This window comes from Nothobranchius furzeri, chromosome 7 (assembly GCF_043380555.1).
Source record: "Nothobranchius furzeri strain GRZ-AD chromosome 7, NfurGRZ-RIMD1, whole genome shotgun sequence".
Taxonomy (NCBI): Eukaryota; Metazoa; Chordata; class Actinopteri; order Cyprinodontiformes; family Nothobranchiidae; genus Nothobranchius; species Nothobranchius furzeri.
Window position 1 is genome coordinate 69564541 of NC_091747.1, and position 20413 is coordinate 69584953.

A 20413-nucleotide genomic window follows, 5' to 3' on the forward strand; every position below is an offset into this window, starting at 1 on the left:
CGGTCAAGAACCATGGTCTCAGATTTGGAGGTGCTGATCCTCATCCCAGCCGCTTCACACTTGGCCGTGGACCTACCCAGCAAGAGCTGAAGGTCAGAACTGGATGAAGCTAGGAGGACCACATCATCCGCAAAAAGCAGAGACGAGATTCTCCTGCCACCAAACTCGACACACTCCACACCACGGCTGCGCCTAGAAATTCTGTCCATAAAGGTAATGAACAGAACCGGTGACAAAGGGCAGCCCTGGCAGAGTCCAACCCTCACTGGGAAAAGGTCCGACTTACTACCGGCTATGCGGACCAAACTCACGCTCCTCTGGTAAAGGGACTGAATGGCCCTTAACAGAAAGCCACCCACCCCATACTCCTGGAGCGTCCCCCACAGGGTGCCCCTGGGGACACGGTCATAAGCCTTCTCCAAATCCACAAAACACATGTGGATTGGTTGGGCAAACTCCCATGCCCCCTCCATCACCCTTGCAAGGGTATAGAGCTGGTCCACAGTTCCACGGCCAGGACGAAAACCACATTGCTCCTCCTCTATCTGAGATTCAACTATCGATCGGACCCTCCTCTCCAGTACCTTGGAGTAGACCTTTCCAGGGAGGCTGAGGAGTGTGATCCCCCTATAGTTGGAACACACCCTCAGGTCACCCTTCTTAAAGATGGGGACCACCACCCCGGTCTGCCACTCTATGGGAACTGCCACCGATGACCACGCAATGTTGCAGAGACGTGTCAACCACGACAGCCCTACAACATCCATAGCCTTGAGATACACAGGACGAATCTCATCAACCCCCGGGGTTCCGCTGCTGTGTAGTTGTTTGACTACCTCAGCAACTTCTGCCCCCGAGATTGGACAGTCCATCCCCAGGTCTCCCGGCTCTGGTTCCTCCTCGGAATGTGCGTAGGTGGGATTGAGGAGCTCCTCAAAGTATTCCTTCCACCGTCCGACTATAGCCTCAGTTGACGTCAGCAGCTCCCCATCCCCACTGTAAACAGTGTGAGCGAGTTGCTGCCTTCCTCTCCTGAGGCGCCGGACAGTTTGCCAGAACCTCTTTGGAGACGATCGACAGTCTATCTCCATGGCCTCACCAAACTCCTCCCACGCCCGAGATTTTGCCTCGGCAACTGCCACTGCTGCACCCCGCTTGGCTATCCAGTACCTGTCTGCTGCCTCCGGAGACCCACAGACCAGCCACGCCCTGTAGGCCTCCTTCTTCAGCCTGACGGCCCCCCGAACCTCTGGTGTCCACCAGCGGGTACGGGGGGTTGCCACCACGACTGGCACCGGCCACCTTGCGACCACAGCTAGCAACAGCTGCTTCAACAATCGCAGAGTGGAACAAGGTCCACTCGGAGTCAATGTCCCCCACTGCTCTCGGGATGCGGTCAAAGCTCTGCCAGAGGTGGGAGTTGAAGACCGTCTTGACAGGTTCTTCTGCCAGGCGTTCCCAGCAGACCCTCACTATGTGTTGGGGTCTACCAGGTCTACGCGGCATCTTCCCCTGCCATCTGATCCAACTCACCACCAGGTGGTGATCAGTTGACAGCTCCGCTCCTCTCTTCACCCGGGTGTCCAAAACATACGGCCGCATGTCAGGTGATATGACTACAAAGTCTATCATCGACCTGTGAGCTAGGCTGCCCTGGTACCAAGTGTATTGATGGGCATCCGTATGTTTGAACATGGTGTTCGTTATGGCCAAACTGCGGCTTGCACAGAAGTTCAATAGCGAAACGCCACTCGAGTTCAGATCAGGCGGGCCGTTCTTCCCAATCACACCCCTCCAGGTCATGCTGTCATTGCCCACGTGAGCATTGAAGTCCCCCAGCAGGACAATGGAGTCCCCTGATGGAGCACTATCTAGAACTCGTCTCAGGAACTCCAAAAAGGGTGGGTACTCTGAACTGATATTTGGCCCATAAGAACATACAACAGTCAGGACCCCTTCCCCGACCCGAAGGCAGAGGGAAGCTACCCACTCGTCCCCCGGGGTAAACCCCAACACACAGGCAGAGAGTCTTGGGGCTAACAAAAAGCCAACCCCAGCCCTCCGCCTCTCACCCGGAGCAACTCCAGTAAAGGAGAGTGTCCAACCCCTCTCAAGGACTTGGGTTCCAGAGCCAATGCTATGTGTCGAGGTGAGTCCGACTATATCTAGCCGGTACCGCTCAACCTCTGCCACAAGCTCCTGCTCCTTCCCCGCCAGCGAGTGACGTTCCATGTCCAAAAAATCAGTTTTGCTGTCCGGGGATCAGACCGCCAAGGCTCCCGCCTCGGTCTGCCAGCCGATCCACACTGCACCGGACCCTTCATGTTCATCCTGCTGGTGGTGGGTCCACAGTTGGATGAGCCCATGTATCCGGTTCGGGCTGGGCCTGGCCGGGCCCCATGAGTGAAAGCCCGGCCACCAGGCGCTCGCTCACGGGCCCCAACCCCAGGCCTGGCTCCAGGGTGGGACCCCGGTAACCCTCCAGGCCGGGTACTCCGACTCTTTGATTGTACATCCATGAAAGATCCTCTGAACCGTTATTTGTCTCACCCTTCACCTAAGACCCATTTGTCATGGAAGACCCTACCTGGGGCACAAAGTCCCCAGACAACATGGCTCCTAGGATAATTAGGGCACTCAAACTCCTCCACCACGATAAGGTGACGGTTCAAGGAGGAGCATTTATACTTGAATATAAATGTTTTGTTAAAGACACTTGAGCCATTGCCATGCCTTCTTCTCTAAATTCCCACGCAATGGATCATGGGTAACACACTTCACTGATGTCCGAAGCAATGCGGCTCAGCAAAGTGCGGATCAAAGGTGCAAAAGGGGCAGGGCCAATGTCTGTGGTGTGTGTGTGTGTGTGTGTGTGTGTGTGTGTGTGGGGGGGGGGGGGTCCTTCACACCAACTAACTTAATGTCCTCTTCCATCTTCCACCACATCTCCTTTTGGTCTTCCTCTCAGCCTCCTGCTTCTAACCTCAGCATCCATCTACCTCTGTAACCACTGTCCCTCTGGACATGTTCAAACCATCTCAGCATGTCCTCTCTGACTTTATCTCCAGAACATCTAACATGAGCTGTCCCACTGATGGACTCTCTCCTGATCCTAGCCATCCTCATCACTCCCAAGGAGACCCTCAACCTCCAGTTCTGCCTCCTGTCTTTTCCTGATGGGCACAGTCTGTAAACTAGGCAACACGGTTGGTCCCGCGTCTGTCTTGTGATTCTTTAAAACATTTTATCAGTAAATTAAATGTCATATTTGTGTTGCACTACTAGTAATGGTAAAGTGTATGCAGCCCTCAGATCCTCCACCAGGGGGCAGAAGACATTCAAACATCACTGGTTTCTGGGAAAAGTCCTAACCTGTTTACAAAGGATGGACAGTGGAGAATGAGCAGCTAAGAAGCAGGTGAATGTACCTAAATGAGTCAAACCAATGATGTGTGACTGGATTAGTGATGGGAATGATGGCTCCGTCCAGCTTGCCCATCAGAATCGGCTCCTGGGTTTAAGCCAATCTTTCATTGTGGGTTCTTGGAGCCGGCCTTTGTCTCTAGATGAAAAGCAGTTTGGGAATGAAAAGAGACAGCTCTCCTAGAAAAGCCGAGAGTCACAAATCCCATCAGCAAAGATCACAAAGTGTCTGACACCTCCTCACTCAAACAAGGCGAAGGTGAACATTACCCCTCATGCTGGTGACAAAAATGGCAGAAGGTGGTGGTCAGAGCTGGTGTTGGAAGGCTGCATCTTAGCTCAGTGTTCCCAGATTTAGCCTTGAGGACCCCCCACCCCACCCACCCCAACTCCTTCCCACATACACACATTCAATGTGAATAAGCAGTTGATGGTTTTCGTCCTGGTTCTGTTTTACTCTGAAAGGTGTGTCATTCGGACAACCTCAGCACCCGTTGGGATCTCCACTGACCCCCCCTTGGGGAGTCACGGACCCAATGGGAACCACTGATGTGGGCGATGAGCAGCAGGTGTGACATCTGAGGGATGGAGGTTCCACCAGTGGGTGGTGTTCAGGTTCAGCAAGCCCACAACAGAGAAAAGGAAAGACACAGGAGGCTGCATGAGGGTGTGGTTGGTAGCGCCTCTACCTCGAACCAAAACGGTCTTCCTGCGTGGGGTTGGATGTTCTCCTCATGCATGTGTGGGTTCTCTGACTTCCTCTCACGGACCACAATTATGATTATTCATTCCTTGCATTTGTAAATCCAGCTGCGAGTCACTCTGGATGATAAACATGAACGCTGATGTAAATGTTAACTTCACACTGCTTTAGCTGTCAGACACAGAAAAGGAGAGCACCACCGTCTCAGAATGAATGCGTATTTATTGTGTCACAATAACATTTTTAAACACGTAAACAGATCAGAAAGCAGGCTGCTCCTGCCCGCTGAGCAGCGACTCGTCTGTTAACAGAAATACTTTTATTTGCAGCTTTGAGATCATTTGTGTTGGAAACACTCTGATCATTAAACTCACACATCCTCTAAGTCTCTGCCTTCACAACAGCATCTACCACAGCCTGCTACCCGCACGAATGTAAAGAGTACCACAAAGTCACGGTAACCATAGTAACAAAGCAGTGACAGCTACTGTACCTCTCGTCACAGATGTGTTCTCACACTGAATACAAACACACCCTCTTCATTTATCCCTCTAACAAACGTGTGTGTGTGTGTGTGTGAGAGGGTGCAGCAGGTGCTCATGATGGTGGCTTCTGAATGACAGTCTTGACCTTTTCAACCGCGGGTTTCCTCGGGGGAGTTCAGTGATTCCACAGAATGACTCATATTGTGTTCAGATCACCCAGTGCCCCCGCCCGCCCCTCAGCCGCCGGCAGCAGACATCTCGTTACCCTCCCACTTCGTTCCTCTGTTCAGCAACCACCTCAGTCCCTTCAGCCTTCAGTAAATCAGAATGAGTTCTGCTTCATGAGATGATCTTTGACTTGTAAAAACTGGAGAGTGAATAATTTGGTCAAAGTCCAACTACATCTGGTCAGAAACAGGCTTCAGCTTGCCCAGAATAAACTATCTAAAGGTGCTTCAATGTCTGAATGGATCATTTAAAGAGGTCCTTCACTGACAAACCTTTTTACTTAATAGTTTTCAAAATGATCCCTCACTTTGACTTTGTCATGCAGGCTAAACATAAGAATAGTCTCCTACACCCGTCTCCTGCAGTAGCTTCCTCTATTTTCTACTTTTCTAGTGTCCGCCCTCAGACTGGATGATGAGGGTTCAAATCCTAGTCGGGTCATACCAAAGACTTTGAAAAAACAGGGACCCAATGCCCCCCTGCTTGACACTCAGCACTTAGGGGTTGGATTTGGGAGGTTAAACCACCAAATGCTTCCTGAGCGCGGCTGTGTCTGCAGCTCCCTGCTTCCCCAGGGGAGTGGGGAACAAATTTTGCACACACATCAGTGTGTGACAACTAAGGGGACTTTAGCTTTAAACTAAGGATTTTAAAAGGCTGACAGATCTACATCACACTGTCACTCAACATTCATGGACTCACCCATTTTGACTCACAACGGGGAAGGCTGTTGTTGGTTTAGCGTCCAGGAAACAGCAGAGAAGGTGTAGGCTAGTGGAAGCTAACTGTTAGCGTTAGCAACTTACTCCACCAGAAGCTCCTTCAGGTTTCAACATTGCAGAGCAAACAGTCAGTGGTAGAATCTCATTGCTGTTAGCCAATCAGAGGAGAGATGCCCAAATATCAGGAGCCGGAGCCAACACAGACCGGATTGGGTGGCTTTTAAAGTGTTCTAGGTGGCCTTGTATTTTTCAGTGATCAACCAGTTGGTTGTTCGGCCCGCATACCAAGGCCACCAAACTGGTCCAACACACCCACTGCCACCTGACTGGCCAGCTCAAATACACACCTTCCATTAGGGGAAGCTTCCGATTGGTGGATACAATCAACCAACGGGAGCTTTGCGCGTACGCCATTCGTTATCATTCTGCATACTCAGAAGTAAACGTCGCCTCTGACTGAAGCTGCTGCAGCTCACTGTCTCTCCTCATTGCTTAGGAACACACACACATGCACGCACGCATGCACGCACGCACACACACACACACACACACACACAAAGAGACAGCACTGCTCTGTCTTGAGTTGCACAGCCGTCATTTAAGGGATACACCACCATGGACACCAAAGACTTTTCTGCGTGTCTTTTGTCCCGCCCGCATGCTCGGAGATTTCCCGTTCCTGAGAAGTGTGTGTGTGAACAAACCGGTGCAGGACCCTGACGGACACCACCCAGCCCAGTCCATGCTGGCCCAGATGGGAATCCAAATCCTGCCGTCTGAAGCTACTTTCTCCTCAAGCTGAATTCTCTGTGCTGAAACAGGTGCACCAGAGCTTTTTTTCCCCCAGAGTTCAACTTAAGAGGCATTCATTCCTACTATAGACAACTGCAAATACAGTGATCCCTCGCTACTTCGCGGTTCGTTTATCGCGGATTCATGACTTCGCGGATTTTTGCTTTGGAGCCTTATTCAAGGGAAATTCGCAGATTTGCGGTATTTTTCACAGATTCGCGGTATTTTTCTATGCAAAATATCAACAAATACCTGTTTCTTTCATCAATTTCATCATAAAATGCACTTTTTGTAATAAAACTATAAAAAAAAACAAGTAAAAAAATTTCTTGAGTTTTACCCACAAAAAGAGAATGTGATCATACGATAATTCAATATAGTACTGTACTGTAAATATGGTGTCCCTACTTCGCGGATTTTCACCTATCGCGGCCAGGTCTGGAACGGATCTACCGCGATAAACGAGGGATCACTGTATATTAAAATATGAGTGAAGAACTTTTTCTAGTTTTCTAAATGTTGCACCATGAACGTTTCTTGGTTCTGATTAAGTTCATTTTCATTAGCACTCATCTAATTTTAGTGAGGATCTCCATGGCAGTAGCAGGAAGAGACGAGAACTCCCTGATAGATGCTGAGGCCGAATATCAAAATTTCTGGTGGCCAAACTAAATAGAAAGCTGCTGCATTCATCTGCACCTCCATATCAAACATAGATCCAAACCAAAATGAAACACCAACACTGACTTAGTGAATAGCTAATAGCTCTTCGACGCCGGTGTAGATCTCATGAACGCAAATGGAAAAAGGACAATTTAGAAATTTCCTTACAAATTCTGAAAGATTCTCTATTTTTGTATCAGAAAGCGGTGAGAACAGCCAGAAATAACTTCTTTAGTAATTTAATCACAACACATCTTGGTGATCAATGTAAACTATTTAGTACCATTAATTCGGTTCTCTCTTTAAAAGATGCAACTACACCCTCAGTGCCAACGACGTCCCTTTGTACCGAGTTTATGAACTCTTTTCAGCTTAAAATTCAAATTTGCTGATTTGACACATTTAAAGAGCAAGTCACATCAAAATCAACTTTTTTTTTGCTGATAATTTGTATAAATAAGTGTGTTATAGTGTTGTAGATATGTGTAGTTGTTATTTTTGTATTTTGGTGCATTTTCTTTAAAAACTTAAAATGCTGCCTAAACCCTTCAGTCCAGCGCCCTCTTCAGCTCAAAATTATTCTACACAAATTTACAACAGCAGTTTGAAATCTGTCTCGACCAATGGGTGAAACTTCCCCAAGAAATGTAACCAAGTCCGATGTAAGGAGTCAGACCTCTGTGGCTGTAGGCTATAAAAGCATCGCGTCTCAGCCAGGCTCGTAGCAATGGGCTCGGATTAGCCGCAAGTGACTGTTTATGCTGCAGTTTAGCTGTAGTTAGCATTAGCATTGAGTCAGGGTCCCAGCAAAAGCTTCTAGAATTATGATTATTGAGTACTAGTAGCTTGGCTGTTAGATTTTGTAGTTTAGTATTTTTTACATATGACTCTTTCACCAACTTGATGGAGTTTGAACCGGGTTATGCTGGGTTGAAGAGCGTTTCACAAATTAGTCCAAGCCGTTCCAGTAATTAGCCGGATCCCGCCGACTGCCGCTTCCCTAAAACGGAGATTTTGGGCACAATCTGAGGTGAGTAAGCTAAATAATTACTTTCAACAGCTTCTAAAGATCGTTCCCTATCAGTAAGTTTGCAGCTATTATTGCTGTATTTGTAATAATCTGTCGGGGCGGCTCCGGTGGTTTCAGTCAACTCACAAGCTCAAAACAATAAGGCTCAGGTCCGCTTGTCTCCTCCAAATAGACTTGGTCCCTTTCTTCTCGACTGTCTGGGTGAGGAGGGGGAGAAACGTCCTCCACTTCTAATGACTGCTCAGAGTGAAAAAAGCTAGCTTCTCCTCGTTACCCATCCATCTTCGTCACTGCTGCGGCTCCGCCCTCTCGGTCCGCCAGGCAACGCCTACTTATGTTGCATTTTCAAAATTGATGTGTGGTTGGAACAGGACTCTGAGGCAGGCTTGAAGAGCCCTTTAAGCATTTTTGTGATGCAGAAGCGAAAACACCAGGAATCTGTGGGAGGTAAAAACATTTTTATAGCTCTGTAGATGCTGGAAATTACTGGAAATGAGCTAAAGAGCTTTGACAAAAAGCAGAAAGCACTTTCATGTGTGGGCATTTAAGTGAGGGATGATGCTTTTCTAGAGCTGTTCGAGTGTTGAAACATCCTGTTTATTCAAACAAATAATGCAGAATTAAGGTCAATGGGCTGACTTCGACTACATCTGTGAACGGTGATAATCTGTTCTGATAACAACAAAAATAGAAACAAAACACCAACTGTTACCTAAAGAGCAATGCATGTGGGTGTTTGAGCCACCATTCAGAGAAAAGTACAGGAACCAGTGAAAAGGAGTCCCATCCTGAAACACTAAATCACCAGAGTTTCTTCCTCAGTTCACAACTTCTCAAAAGGTCAAACCAATTTAGATCTGGAGCCAAATCCCACTCAGCCTCGCATTAACACGATTCCTGATTAATGTCAGCGTTGTCTTCAGTGGGCTAATTATAAAGTTCCACCCATGCACAGACTGGCATGTTCACTGCAAAACAGCTGTGCCTACACAAGGATGGCAATTATTATGGCTCCAAAAAAATCCCAAGATATGTGATTCAGGGTCGAGCTGTGATGTGCATAATGACTCTTTCAAACATTTACTCGTAAAGAGAAATAGTGACCTAGCTGGAGTGAAAAGCAGAGACAAAATAAACAGAATTTTACATTTGCGCAGCGTTTTCAGCAGGCTGCAGAGCTGCGTCTCCAGTGAATCCGTCTCAGAGGGAATGGTTGGAACCGGAAATGCACGCTGCTGTAGAATGATCATTTTGGTTTTTGAGTCTGGGTCGGCTCTTCTCTTGCCTACATGATGGAGCACGTGAAGCCACAGCACTCCTTCAGCAGGGTCAGACCAGTTTTAGCAAACGGGGAGGGGTTCTGCTGAGTTCTGATTGGGCCTCTTTTTGTTGACACACCTCAAAAACACAGAACAGGAACACATTAAGAAGAAAAGCACATTGTAATCTGCTGAATGCAGCAAACCTAATGATTAACTGTAAAAAACAAAAACAAGTTTTACATTTTTTCCTCAAAGTCTCAGAACTTAAAGGCACACTTGGCAGTTTTGCCTGCTTTTAGCCCCCCTGTTATTAATTCTCTGTAGTCAAACTGAAAGCCTCTGTCTATCTCCTCGCTCCTTAATCTAACAGCTGAAATGTCTCCCAGCCTTCCTTAGTGTCTACAGGAGTGATTCATCACCAAATTAAACTAATCAGCAGTGATCGTTATCTAAAACATGCAGAAAAGGGCTGCAACCAGACTAAAGCGCCAAGTAAATCAACTCATTTTATCAAAGTCCCAGCAGAGAGGTCCACTAGTCTGAAGTTGCAAATGTGGTATTCTGGCCACGTGGGGCGGTAGGGGTCTGAGTGACATTTCATTAACCCTGTAAAGCAAAAAAGTCATGCTTAAAGTCCATAGGGGGCCACAAGAATGTGGTTTTCTTCATTTTAAAAGTGCAAACATTATTTTAGGGAATTTTTTTATTCGCGCCCTTCAAAATAAATCCAAAAGAGGCTAATAAGTAAAAATCTGAACATGAACATGTTAGAAAGTGTCGATCTATTTCAACATCCCACATGGAGAGACAAAATTCATCAATCTAAAAATTCGAGTAGGGGCCACACAAAATTGCTCAGAGGACCAGAAATGGCCCCCGGGCTGCAGATTGGACATGCCTGCTGTGAAGGGTCCTTTTAATTCAATTCAAGTTTATTTCTAAAGCGCCAAATCACGACAAGAGTTGTCTCAAGGCACTTCACATAATAAACATTCCAATTCAGGTCAGTTCATTAAGCCAATCAGAAATAATGTTTCCTATATAAGGAACCCAGCAAATTGCATCAAGTCACTGACTAGTGTCAGTGACTCCTCATACTAAGCAAGCATATAGCGACAGTGGAGAGGAAAACTCCCTTTTAACAGGAAGAAACCTCTAGAGAATCCCGGCTCAGTATAAGCAGCCATCCTCCACGACTCACTGGGGATGGAGAAGACAGAGCACGCACACACACACACACGCACGCACACGCACACTCCTTTTAGCACACACTGGCTCAAGAAAATGATTTAAAAATATAAAAATATTGCAAAGTGTGGCTTTAATAACTGTGTTGTGATAATCCAACCAGCGGACACAGAGGTTAATCTTTTAAAGCCCTCTGGGATGAAAACCTGAATCCACTCCTTTTTTTCTTTCTGCATTAAATTTGTAAATTTGTAATTTCCTTCTGGGCCTACCTGTCTTCTTCATATTTCTTGGCATTCTGGACTTGAGAAAATCTGCCATTTCTTTATCTTCTTCTTTCTCCCTGAAAAAAAAAATCAAAAGAAAATATATTTTTAATAATGATTCACATAAACACAAAACTGCAAGCGTCTGAAAAACATCTGATTGTTTTGTAAAAAAAAAAAAGAAAAACTAGCCTTTTTCAAGCTGACTTTCTTCAATCGTGGTTATTTTACGTGTTTGTGGTTTGTTTATATTTTTGTTTTTCTAGCTTATTTGTGCTGGTGGCTTTGTGCATTTGTCAAGCTTTATTTTCACTTGTGTGGCAGAGACAAGAGTGAAATAAAATGAGTTTTTATGCTGCGATGGATGAGGAACAGAGAAGAGCTGCTTACACATCTGAGACAGGAGGAGGGGAAATAAGGAGAGCTGTGAAAATGAACAGGAAACCAAACTCAGAACCAGAAAGCAGAACAAAGAACTAGAAATTAAACAGAACATCAATCAGACAAAGGTCCTAAAATATGTGTCAAATGAGACAAAAATATAAAAAACCTTCACTTTTTGACAGGAAATTGACTAGAAAACAACAACAGAACCTTTAACACGAAGGCATCAAATCAAAAAACATGTGTGCAAAGTGAAAGAACAAGTGAGGATGAGCCACAGGAACACATTTCCTCTCCCACATCGATTAGCAGCAGCTCAGCGTGACACTCAAGAGCTGTGTTTCCATTACTGGAACTCCAGGGTAGTTCCTGGGACTTCTTCCGGCTCTTGGAGAGTACAGACGCTTTTTTCCTCCTCTCCTCCCTATTATCTCTGACCCCGGGTTTCCATCGGAGCCGTCAGCAGCACGTTACTGCAGCAGCACGTCTTGCTCGCGTAAGCTGCTGCTTGGCCCTTCCCACGAGACGCGAAGCAGCAGGGGAGCAGCTGTCACCGACCGAGCACGAAGTCACACGAGTGACTTCGTCAGTAAACACAACAACAAGCAGGAGAAAATTACAACATGGTTTGTGTTTTATGTTCTGTCCGTCTTATAATCGCCAATACGGACCTGAAAAACAAAGGAGACCGCTAGCTAGGTGATAACTTCGCACGGGGCCGCACAGTTAGTAACCTTTTTTAAAAGTAAAGCAACCGGAAGGCAGTATGTTCTTTATTCTGACAATCTCGGTAGCTTCGCTCCGTTTCCGCGTCCGATTTCCTGTCTTTCCTTCCCCAAAAATGTCGAACTTGACCCGTTTCAGAGGCGTCGCGCGTAGAAAATAGAACCGGCGCGTAAAGGCCGCGACATGCTGCTCCTGAGACGCGACCGACTCGCGCTGCTGACGGCTGCCGACAGCTCCGGTGGAAAAGGTTCTGTTGACCACAGCAGTTCCTATCAGCAGCTATGACGTGCTGCTGCAGTAACGTGCTGCTGACGGCTCCCCTGGAAAGCCGGGGTTATCCCAAGGCTCTTTGACTGTCTTTGGGTGTACGGCGCTTCTGCGTTTTTTCTGGAAACTGGAACTTATTAAAAATGGACCTGGTCAGTTGGTCTCTCAACGCGATTGACAAAATTCTTTCAACGACGAGAACGGGAGAAGGGGCTCCCGGTTGCCCCTCTGGGACAGAGCCAGCTGGGCATATCATGGACTCCTGGAAACAGTGGAACCTGATCTGCCTCTCTCAACTGTCTGTAGAGGATTCTGAAGACGTCTGGATATTCGTGGTGTTGGTGTCAGGTTTCTTGCCTTATGGCCTGAGCGGTTATCTAGCTTACCGGAAAATTAATGAGCTGTCGAGGAATATTGGCTCAATCCCGGAGCTCAGGGCTGGATTATACCTTGCTGTGGATGCACAAACTCATATAATTGTCGAGATGAGTCGTAAGCTTGGAACTTTGGCTGAGATTCAGACTCTGGCACAGAAGGTGGATGCCATCAAGGAGCGAGTTGACGGATCAGCACGGATTGGGATAGATTAATTACGCCATTATTGGATTTAGAGGGGTTTGGAGACCAACAGAACTTTAAGACAGAGAGGAAATTATCTCTGTCTGACCCCAAAACAAGTGCTTATCTGAAACTGGTGCCCTTGAGCCTGTGAGGCTGAAGTGAATACTCCCCCCTCAGAAGAAATGTGGAAGGCTGCCGTTGCCATGGCAACTCTGCCAGCCTGGGCGGGATTGCGACCGGTGAAGGCCGTTGAATTATTTCCAGGAGTCACTGTGCTCTCTAAACCCAACTAACTCCCTCCCCTGTCCAAACGGGGGTGACGAGCGCTGCTCATTGCGGCTGCACGCACTGATGTGTGGAGAGTCCCCAACCCTACCTCCCCACCTAGTGGACACTTATGCTGTGTAATGTCTGAAGTCTGTTGCATTTCTGTCAGAGGTGTTTTTTGCAGAGCAAAGCTGCCCTCCTGGTGGAGGGTAACTCTGAAGTGCCTTTTTTCCCTCCACCTGAACCAATCCTCATGTAAACCCTCTGATCTCTATTAAGGTGGCGCGACTCGGGTTGCGAATGACCACAGTCACCAATTCTTGTCATGTGTCTATGCCCATGTATGTCTGATCTCTGAATTGTGTGTACTGAAACTCTAATTTCCCTCTGGGATTAGTAAAGTATCTTTGAATTGAATTCAATTTGAATTTGAGATAGGATGTCCCAGTCCTCTCAGCTGTTGTGTCTCCATTCAAATTCGGCCCTTTCAGAACTTTGCACAGACGTCAGCACATCGAGACTGCTTTGGCAGGGAGTTATGTCACTGATCAACCCCAAAAAGTGCCACAATAACACTAATAATATTAAAAGCATTTATTCTGTCAAAGTATGTCATAATTAATCCATTCAGAGGACGAGAGCTGCTGTGTGATGTAAAATGGTGTATTTTTACGGCGCTCTGTGAGACAACAAAGCCCCGTTAACGATGTCTGTGGGGGAATTTCTCCGTGTTTTCCAGCGTCTGAAGTTAGATTTTAAAAGTGATCGGTGCTTATTTTCCTTTGCTTCCAATCTGCTTCACCAGCAACTCATTTAATTTTACTAATGCGGTTTGTTTTGGATGACGTCTGCTTATGTCCTTTCCTACTGAGTTACAACAGATCAGCGTGAGTTAACCAAAGGTTTCGCTCAGCCACTCCACCGGGCCCCTCTGAGTACCCTGAGCAGGTACTTAGAAGGTTCCTGAAAATGGGCATTTGGACGGCCCGGTCACTTGGAGGCACTCCACGTGGGGAGCTTCCTGTAAATCTACCCTGAGGTGGAAACAAAGCTAAAAAATATATATATATATATATATATATATATATATATATATATATATAAACAAATACGTAGGCAATTATCATCATTTTACAGCTTGACAAAGACAAAAATTTGATTTCTGATCAAATTTCAGGTCATTCTGAAGTGTGTTGATAGTTTTTAAACCTTATCTTACCCCATGGGTAGCATCCTGAACAGATACAGGCTTTTGTCCTACATGACTGACGGGCTAACTGATAGTCTGGCAAGACCAAATTGCCATTCTGCCATCTTGAATCAGCTCCAAACTTCAAAACTCCACAGCATTTATTGATTATTATTTAAGTGTGAAAATCAGCAGCAGCAGCTTCTTGTGTATCCAGGGGTCAAGTAAGTCACTGAAGAAAGTATGAAGCAAAACTATTGTCACATTTTCTAAATTGGAGCTTTAAAAAAAAAACAATGGTGGAAATCAGCTTTGTAGGTGAATTTGGATCATATTGGTCAGCCTAACAAGGCTGTTCCACTGGACACGCAAGTGTGTCAAGATGTGGAGTTGTAGTTAGGACCCAAATGCAAGTGATAGCAGCCAAAGGATGCAGGTAAAAAATTAAAAATGAACACATTTATTTGAACAATGGCAGGTAGGAAGACAATATTAGCTATTGTTCAATAACTTTTCAAAAATATTCCACATTAATCTGTTTTTATAAAAATATACTACACTGTTTAATAACTGTGAAATAATCTGTATTTTTGAACACTGATATAATGTTCTAAAATTAGCTAGATTATTCTAAAGTGTCTAATAATCACCTATATTATTCAAAACTGTTGTTTATTTAACTTTTTCATGTTATTTTAATTTGGGATTTCTTTTACCAGAACAAGGCCAACGTCCATGTTTGATCACTTCATTTTCTCTGATTTTCTGCATGAAAACACATATTTTTGAAACAAAAATACACTTTGGTTATGGACTACAATAAAACCCTGGGGTTGAAATAAAAAAATATTTCAATGAGTTCCCTATAAAGGGTTAAGGAGTTCCTCATGGATGTTGTCTTGGCCCAATCTTATTTTATTGTTCATTTCACGTGCGTGTGTGTGCACAACATATACAACAGACCCCCCCCCCCCCCCACACACACACACGCGCACACACACACACGCGCACACACACACACACACACACACACACACACACACACACACACACACACACACACACACACACACACACACACACACACACACACACACACACACACACACACACACAAGGTTTAGCTTCATTCAGTATTGTGGAGTGTGAAGATGAATCATCTGAAAAGCAACTTTTAAACAACTCCCCCTTGTTCCATGAATGCTGTTACAAGAATTTTACTGAATTTCACAGTATTGTGGTCAATTATTTTCTCCTTAGTTTTATTATAAAGAAATCATAAAACACAAACCTGAGTCTTTCAAACTCAACATCATCCACCAGGAAATCTCTAGTCTCCACCAGTTTGTGGATCTGCTGCAGAAGTTCTTCTTCTTTCTGCTGGTCCTCGTTGGACTTGTCATTCTCTGGAAGGGTTAAAGCAGATGTTCAGGGTTTGTCCCAAATGTGATTCCACATGGCTTACTTTCATCAAGACAGATTTTAGTCAAGAGAAAATTTATAATAAGGACCAAAGAATAGACTGATAAACATTGGAGACAAACATCTACCAAACCAAACCCAAAGTTCCAAACTTCTTTGCTAAACAGCAAAAAGAGTCTATAAATGAGTTTTCTACCTGTTTGATCTGTACAGTAACAGAAACATGTTTGCAAGTCTAATAATACAGAATTTTATACTGTTGGTTATTTCTAGTTAGCTGTGGATTGAAAAACTTTGGACTCTATAGCCGCAATTCAAGTAGTACCTACTCACTCAGCATGACTCGAATTGGTGGAGCTGACTAGAGGGTGGAGTCACTGTTGCTCCAAAGTTATCTGCCTTGCATCCTGCCTCCTTTTTTGAGTTCAGAGTCTGACTAAAAACCAACGAATGGTGAAAGATTAACGTGTGCGCCATTGTTGTTTTTGTGTCACATGCAGATCACTTTCCACTACTTTTGTGTCACGAGTCACCCCCTTCTAAAGACGTTCTTTATTTTACGAAGTTGGAAATATTAAGTACAGTACTCTCTTAGATGTTCGGGCACTGAATTTAACAAAGTATGTGTCACGGTCTGCCCCTGCCTCCCTGACTGTGTCTCTCTCCTGCCCTTGATTAGTCCTTATTGTTTTCACCTGCCCCTTGTTTACCTGCCCATGTGTTCCTCATTTTCCCTGTGTATTTATACCTCCCTCCTTGTACCAGTCTTTGTCAGATCAATGTATTTTTTTGTCATCGTTGTCTTGTGCTGTTCGTTCCCGTTCCACCGTTAAAACAATTTTACTTTACCCGAAACCTGCATCTGTACCTCCTGATCTGCTCCACCACACTTGGTTCATCATCTCCACACCCGCAACGTGACAGTATGGCTACTTTTGTAATTTATGTGATAACTTTAAAACTGGATTTTACCCCCTAACACCTACACATCATTCTCCCATTATAACTACTACTGTAAAGCACATATCAGGTTTAGTTAATTTATATATGCTACTATGTGGTTATGTAAGATGGGGTGAAAAATGTAAAGAAATCGTACTTAAAAAAAACTTGAAGCAATTTTACTCAGACGGTCCCTGATCAGATGGGAAGTCTCGTAAAACCTCTCAAGATCAAACATGACTTTGCAGTAAACAAACATGGCGGAGGAAGTGGGTGCAGCATGCTTCTGTCACCTCTTTTTCTGACAGGCAACACGTCACATTCAACAGGCAGCATGGCTGTTTGTCCTCAATATCAGGCTAGGACAAGAAACAAGGTGGCTGAACGGTAAAGCGGTTGTCCTTCGATCCGAAGGTCATGGGATCAATCCCGAGGCCTGGCTGGCCACGTGCCGAAGCTGTCAGGTACGATCGGCTGAGCTGGAGTGTGGCTTGGAGACCCAGGCGCGGAGAGACTGGTATTTGGTCGTGACTGATTACAGCGTGGGAAGTTCTCTTCCCGGATGGTCTTTAGAGTTGGCAGATTAGGCTTAGTCGTTTTGAGAATAGGTTGGCGTCTATCGTGAGATGACGACTGAGTGCCGGCTCAGCTGTGACAGGTCCTTAAATAGGCTCAGCGGGATGACGTCACCGGGAAGCGTCGGTGACAGGGATGCTGGGAACTGGAGTGCAGTGCCAGCCAGGCCTGCAGAGGAGGTCAAGAGGAGGAGTTCATGACAGAAGCCTCCTTAGGCAAGATGCTGAACACCAAAGCTGCCCCTTGGATGTGATGCAAACTGCAGCCCACTCCTTACCAATGTAAGGCTGGGTCAATTCAGAGAAGACATTTCGCCAAGGGAGGCAAAAAGTGTGTGTGTGTGTGTATGTAGGTGTGTGTGTGTGTGTTGGCAGTTATGGTGTAGAATCCAGGGATACAACACATGGGTGTCTGTAGGTCTCCTACCTGGAATGGACACTAATTTCTGGAGCTCCTTCTTCAGACGAGTGATCTCTTTACACAACTGAATGTCGTCCATCCTACCCAGGGCGATGGCACAGAAGAAACACACATTAGTAAACATCGTCACTGCTGAACTTTATGGTGACTTCTAAGAGGCCGTGCACGTCTAAAACCAACAATCATCTCATCCAGGTTTGATCATCAGTTTGCTGTAAATATTGTAGGTTTATGCATCACAGCCCTAATGGAAACAAGGAGGAGGTTCAGGCTCACGAAGCTCAGTCAGATGAAACCAAGCTGTGTCTCTAGATCTTTTGGGACTTTTGGAAAGACATAATAGTTAGCATCACATCTATGAGTGTATTTTAGGGGGGATCAGGTGGACCGTGTCCCCCCACTCTTTCATAAAACTGTTTTGGTCCATTCATGAGAAATGGTCTAAACCAGAGCTGAGCCTCTGACTCAGCTCTGAAAGGGACAAAGTCAGAGCAGAGATTTCAGAGACCAAATTTATTTCACTGTTTCTGACATCCACTTTATTTCACCGGCTTATTATAAAACCACCGTCAGTGGATCGGTACAGACACTGAAGCAAAGTGGAAGATTGTTTCACTGTCCACAGGAAAACAATTGCGCCCACATTTTCAAAGTTAAACACGTTTCTTTTAACAACGGCAGTTTCTGCTTCAGCCCTCTCCCCCCTCCCCCTGCTTCAGCCCTCTCCCCCTCCCCCTACTTCAGCCCTCTCCCCCCTCCCCCTGCGCAGCGGCCGCAAACTCACCTGCAGCCTCTCAGAGTTCCTGCTGCTCTAAACACTAAAATAATTATTTCATTTTCTGTTCCTCACTTCTGATTACCTTCAATGGTGTCTGTTTGTTGCAACCACCAGATACAAAAACTAACTTGTTTTTATTTGACTATTTTTCTGTCCTGCCTGTTTATTATCTTCCTGCATCTCCTCTCAATCCTAAAGAAAAACTGCTACCTGGGTTCATATATATTCACCTTATGAGTTACCTTTGAACTGCAGTTCAAAAGATCTACCGACCGCAAAAACAGCGGAGTGCTCGCTGTTTGGCGGCCGCATCAGTGATCGGTGCGTCACCGGAGGACAAGGTGATGTGCCCCGCTCCACAGCAGCGAAACGCATCAGGCGCAAATAAAAGACAGAAAACATAAAAGGAAATGAGCCGACATGAACGATTGCATGTTAAATTAGTTTTTGAGGTGGCGACACCTGATTTAATACTGTTACTGTGGCCGTGGTCAGGACGCAGATGTCTGGAGCGCGTCAACGATCAGAGCTTTGCATGCACAAGCTGGTTAATATGAGGTTAGGATGGGGGTGAGGGGAAGGTTAAATTGCAAGAGGGTAAACGTCACAATTTGGTTAAATGACCGTTTTTACGGCGGGTGTCAGTACCAACGCTCTGGCACAACGCATTGCCTCCCGACGCGCAGGAGCTCGTCACCTGCTGACAGCAGGCTGCTGTCTTTTCCGAGGGCTGCATCTTGCCGGTCACTATCACGTGACAGTGATTAGTCGATGACAGGCATAAAAAGTCACTATAGTGAAGTCGACTAGTTCATACAACCCCTATTGCTCCCGTGTTCTGCAGCATAATCAGCACGTTCTCTTTGAACTTGATATAAAATGTTCGCCTCCTCTTCGTCTCCGCACCTGCCAAATCGCGGTCTGTCAGTGGCAAATCAAAGGTGAGACAGATGACCCCCCCCCCCCCCCCCCCCCCCGTGGTACTTGTTTGTTACCACATTCCACCCGGCCACAATAAAATACCGGCAATTATTCACCTCCGCCGACTCCGACGCCGGCCAAAATATGATACCCGGCCGTTAATTGAATACAGGCCAATATTAGAGGATTTACAGTACACAAGCGCGTGTACGCACACAGGTGCTCAAATGGTGCTCACATAAGTATGGACTTGGGCACTTTCAACACATGTCTTAAAGCTGTGGTTGGCACTTAATGCACTGTGATTTATTATCGTGTGATTGATCAGTAAAACAATGTTGATTTTATATTTCCTCAGATGGAGTGATAGCTTGCTCCTGTTGTATTGCTGTGTGTCCCCTTTTCTCTCTCTTCTTCTGCAGGTCTAGAAGCAGACTCTTGTTCATCATTGATTGTTTAGTGTTTTCTCTTTCACCTCTGTCTCCATGTCTGGTTGGAATTACAAGCATTCAAAAAACAAAAACAATAAAGTTTTAAGTATCAAGTGTGACATTAAAAGCAGACACTTTGATGCTCTACCTGAGAATTAACCCTAACCCTAACCCTAACCCTCACTATAACAGTGATTTCAAAATGCTCTAAAATGGAAAATTGCTGTTTCCACAGGGTAATTCCACTTTAGATCTACAGTATACAACCCCACAGTGATACGTCATCAATATCAAGTCATTCTGATGTTGCTTTCCAAAATAAAGGCCTTTTTAAATTGTCCACAATTGACCTAATTTTCAGTGATTTCAAAATGCTATAACAGTGATTTCAAAATGCTCTAAAATGGAAAATTGCTGTTTCCACAGGGTAATTCCACTTTAGATCTACAGTATACAACCCCACAGTGATACCATATCAATATCAAGTCATTCTGATGTTCCTTTCCAAAATAAAGGCCATTTTAAATTGTCCACAATTGACCTAATTTTCAGTGATTTCAAAATGCTATAACAGTGATTTCAAAATGCTCTAAAATAGAAAATTGCTGTTTCCACAGGGTAATTCCACTTTAGATCTACAGTATACCACCCCACAGTGATACCATATCAATATCAAGTCATTCTGATGTTCCTTTCCAAAATAAAGGCCATTTTAAATTGTCCACAATTGACCTAATTTTCAGTGATTTCAAAATGCTATAACAGTG

General features: G+C 45.4%; 1 protein-coding gene across 1 annotated transcript in view; it reads right to left on the minus strand.

The window, feature by feature from the left end:
* Positions 1-4330: 4330 nt before the first annotated feature.
* The window catches only part of pik3r6a (phosphoinositide-3-kinase, regulatory subunit 6a), a 48340-nt gene continuing 32257 nt past the window's right edge, over positions 4331-20413 (minus strand). Inside the window, exons 4-7 of the mRNA XM_054751797.2 lie at positions 17523-17596; positions 15448-15562; positions 10769-10839; positions 4331-9444 (exon numbers count right to left, since the gene is read on the minus strand). Of these exons, the coding sequence (XP_054607772.1) occupies positions 9332-9444; positions 10769-10839; positions 15448-15562; positions 17523-17596 (373 nt within the window). The 3' untranslated portion in view covers positions 4331-9331. The remainder of the gene's footprint in view (positions 9445-10768; positions 10840-15447; positions 15563-17522; positions 17597-20413) is intronic.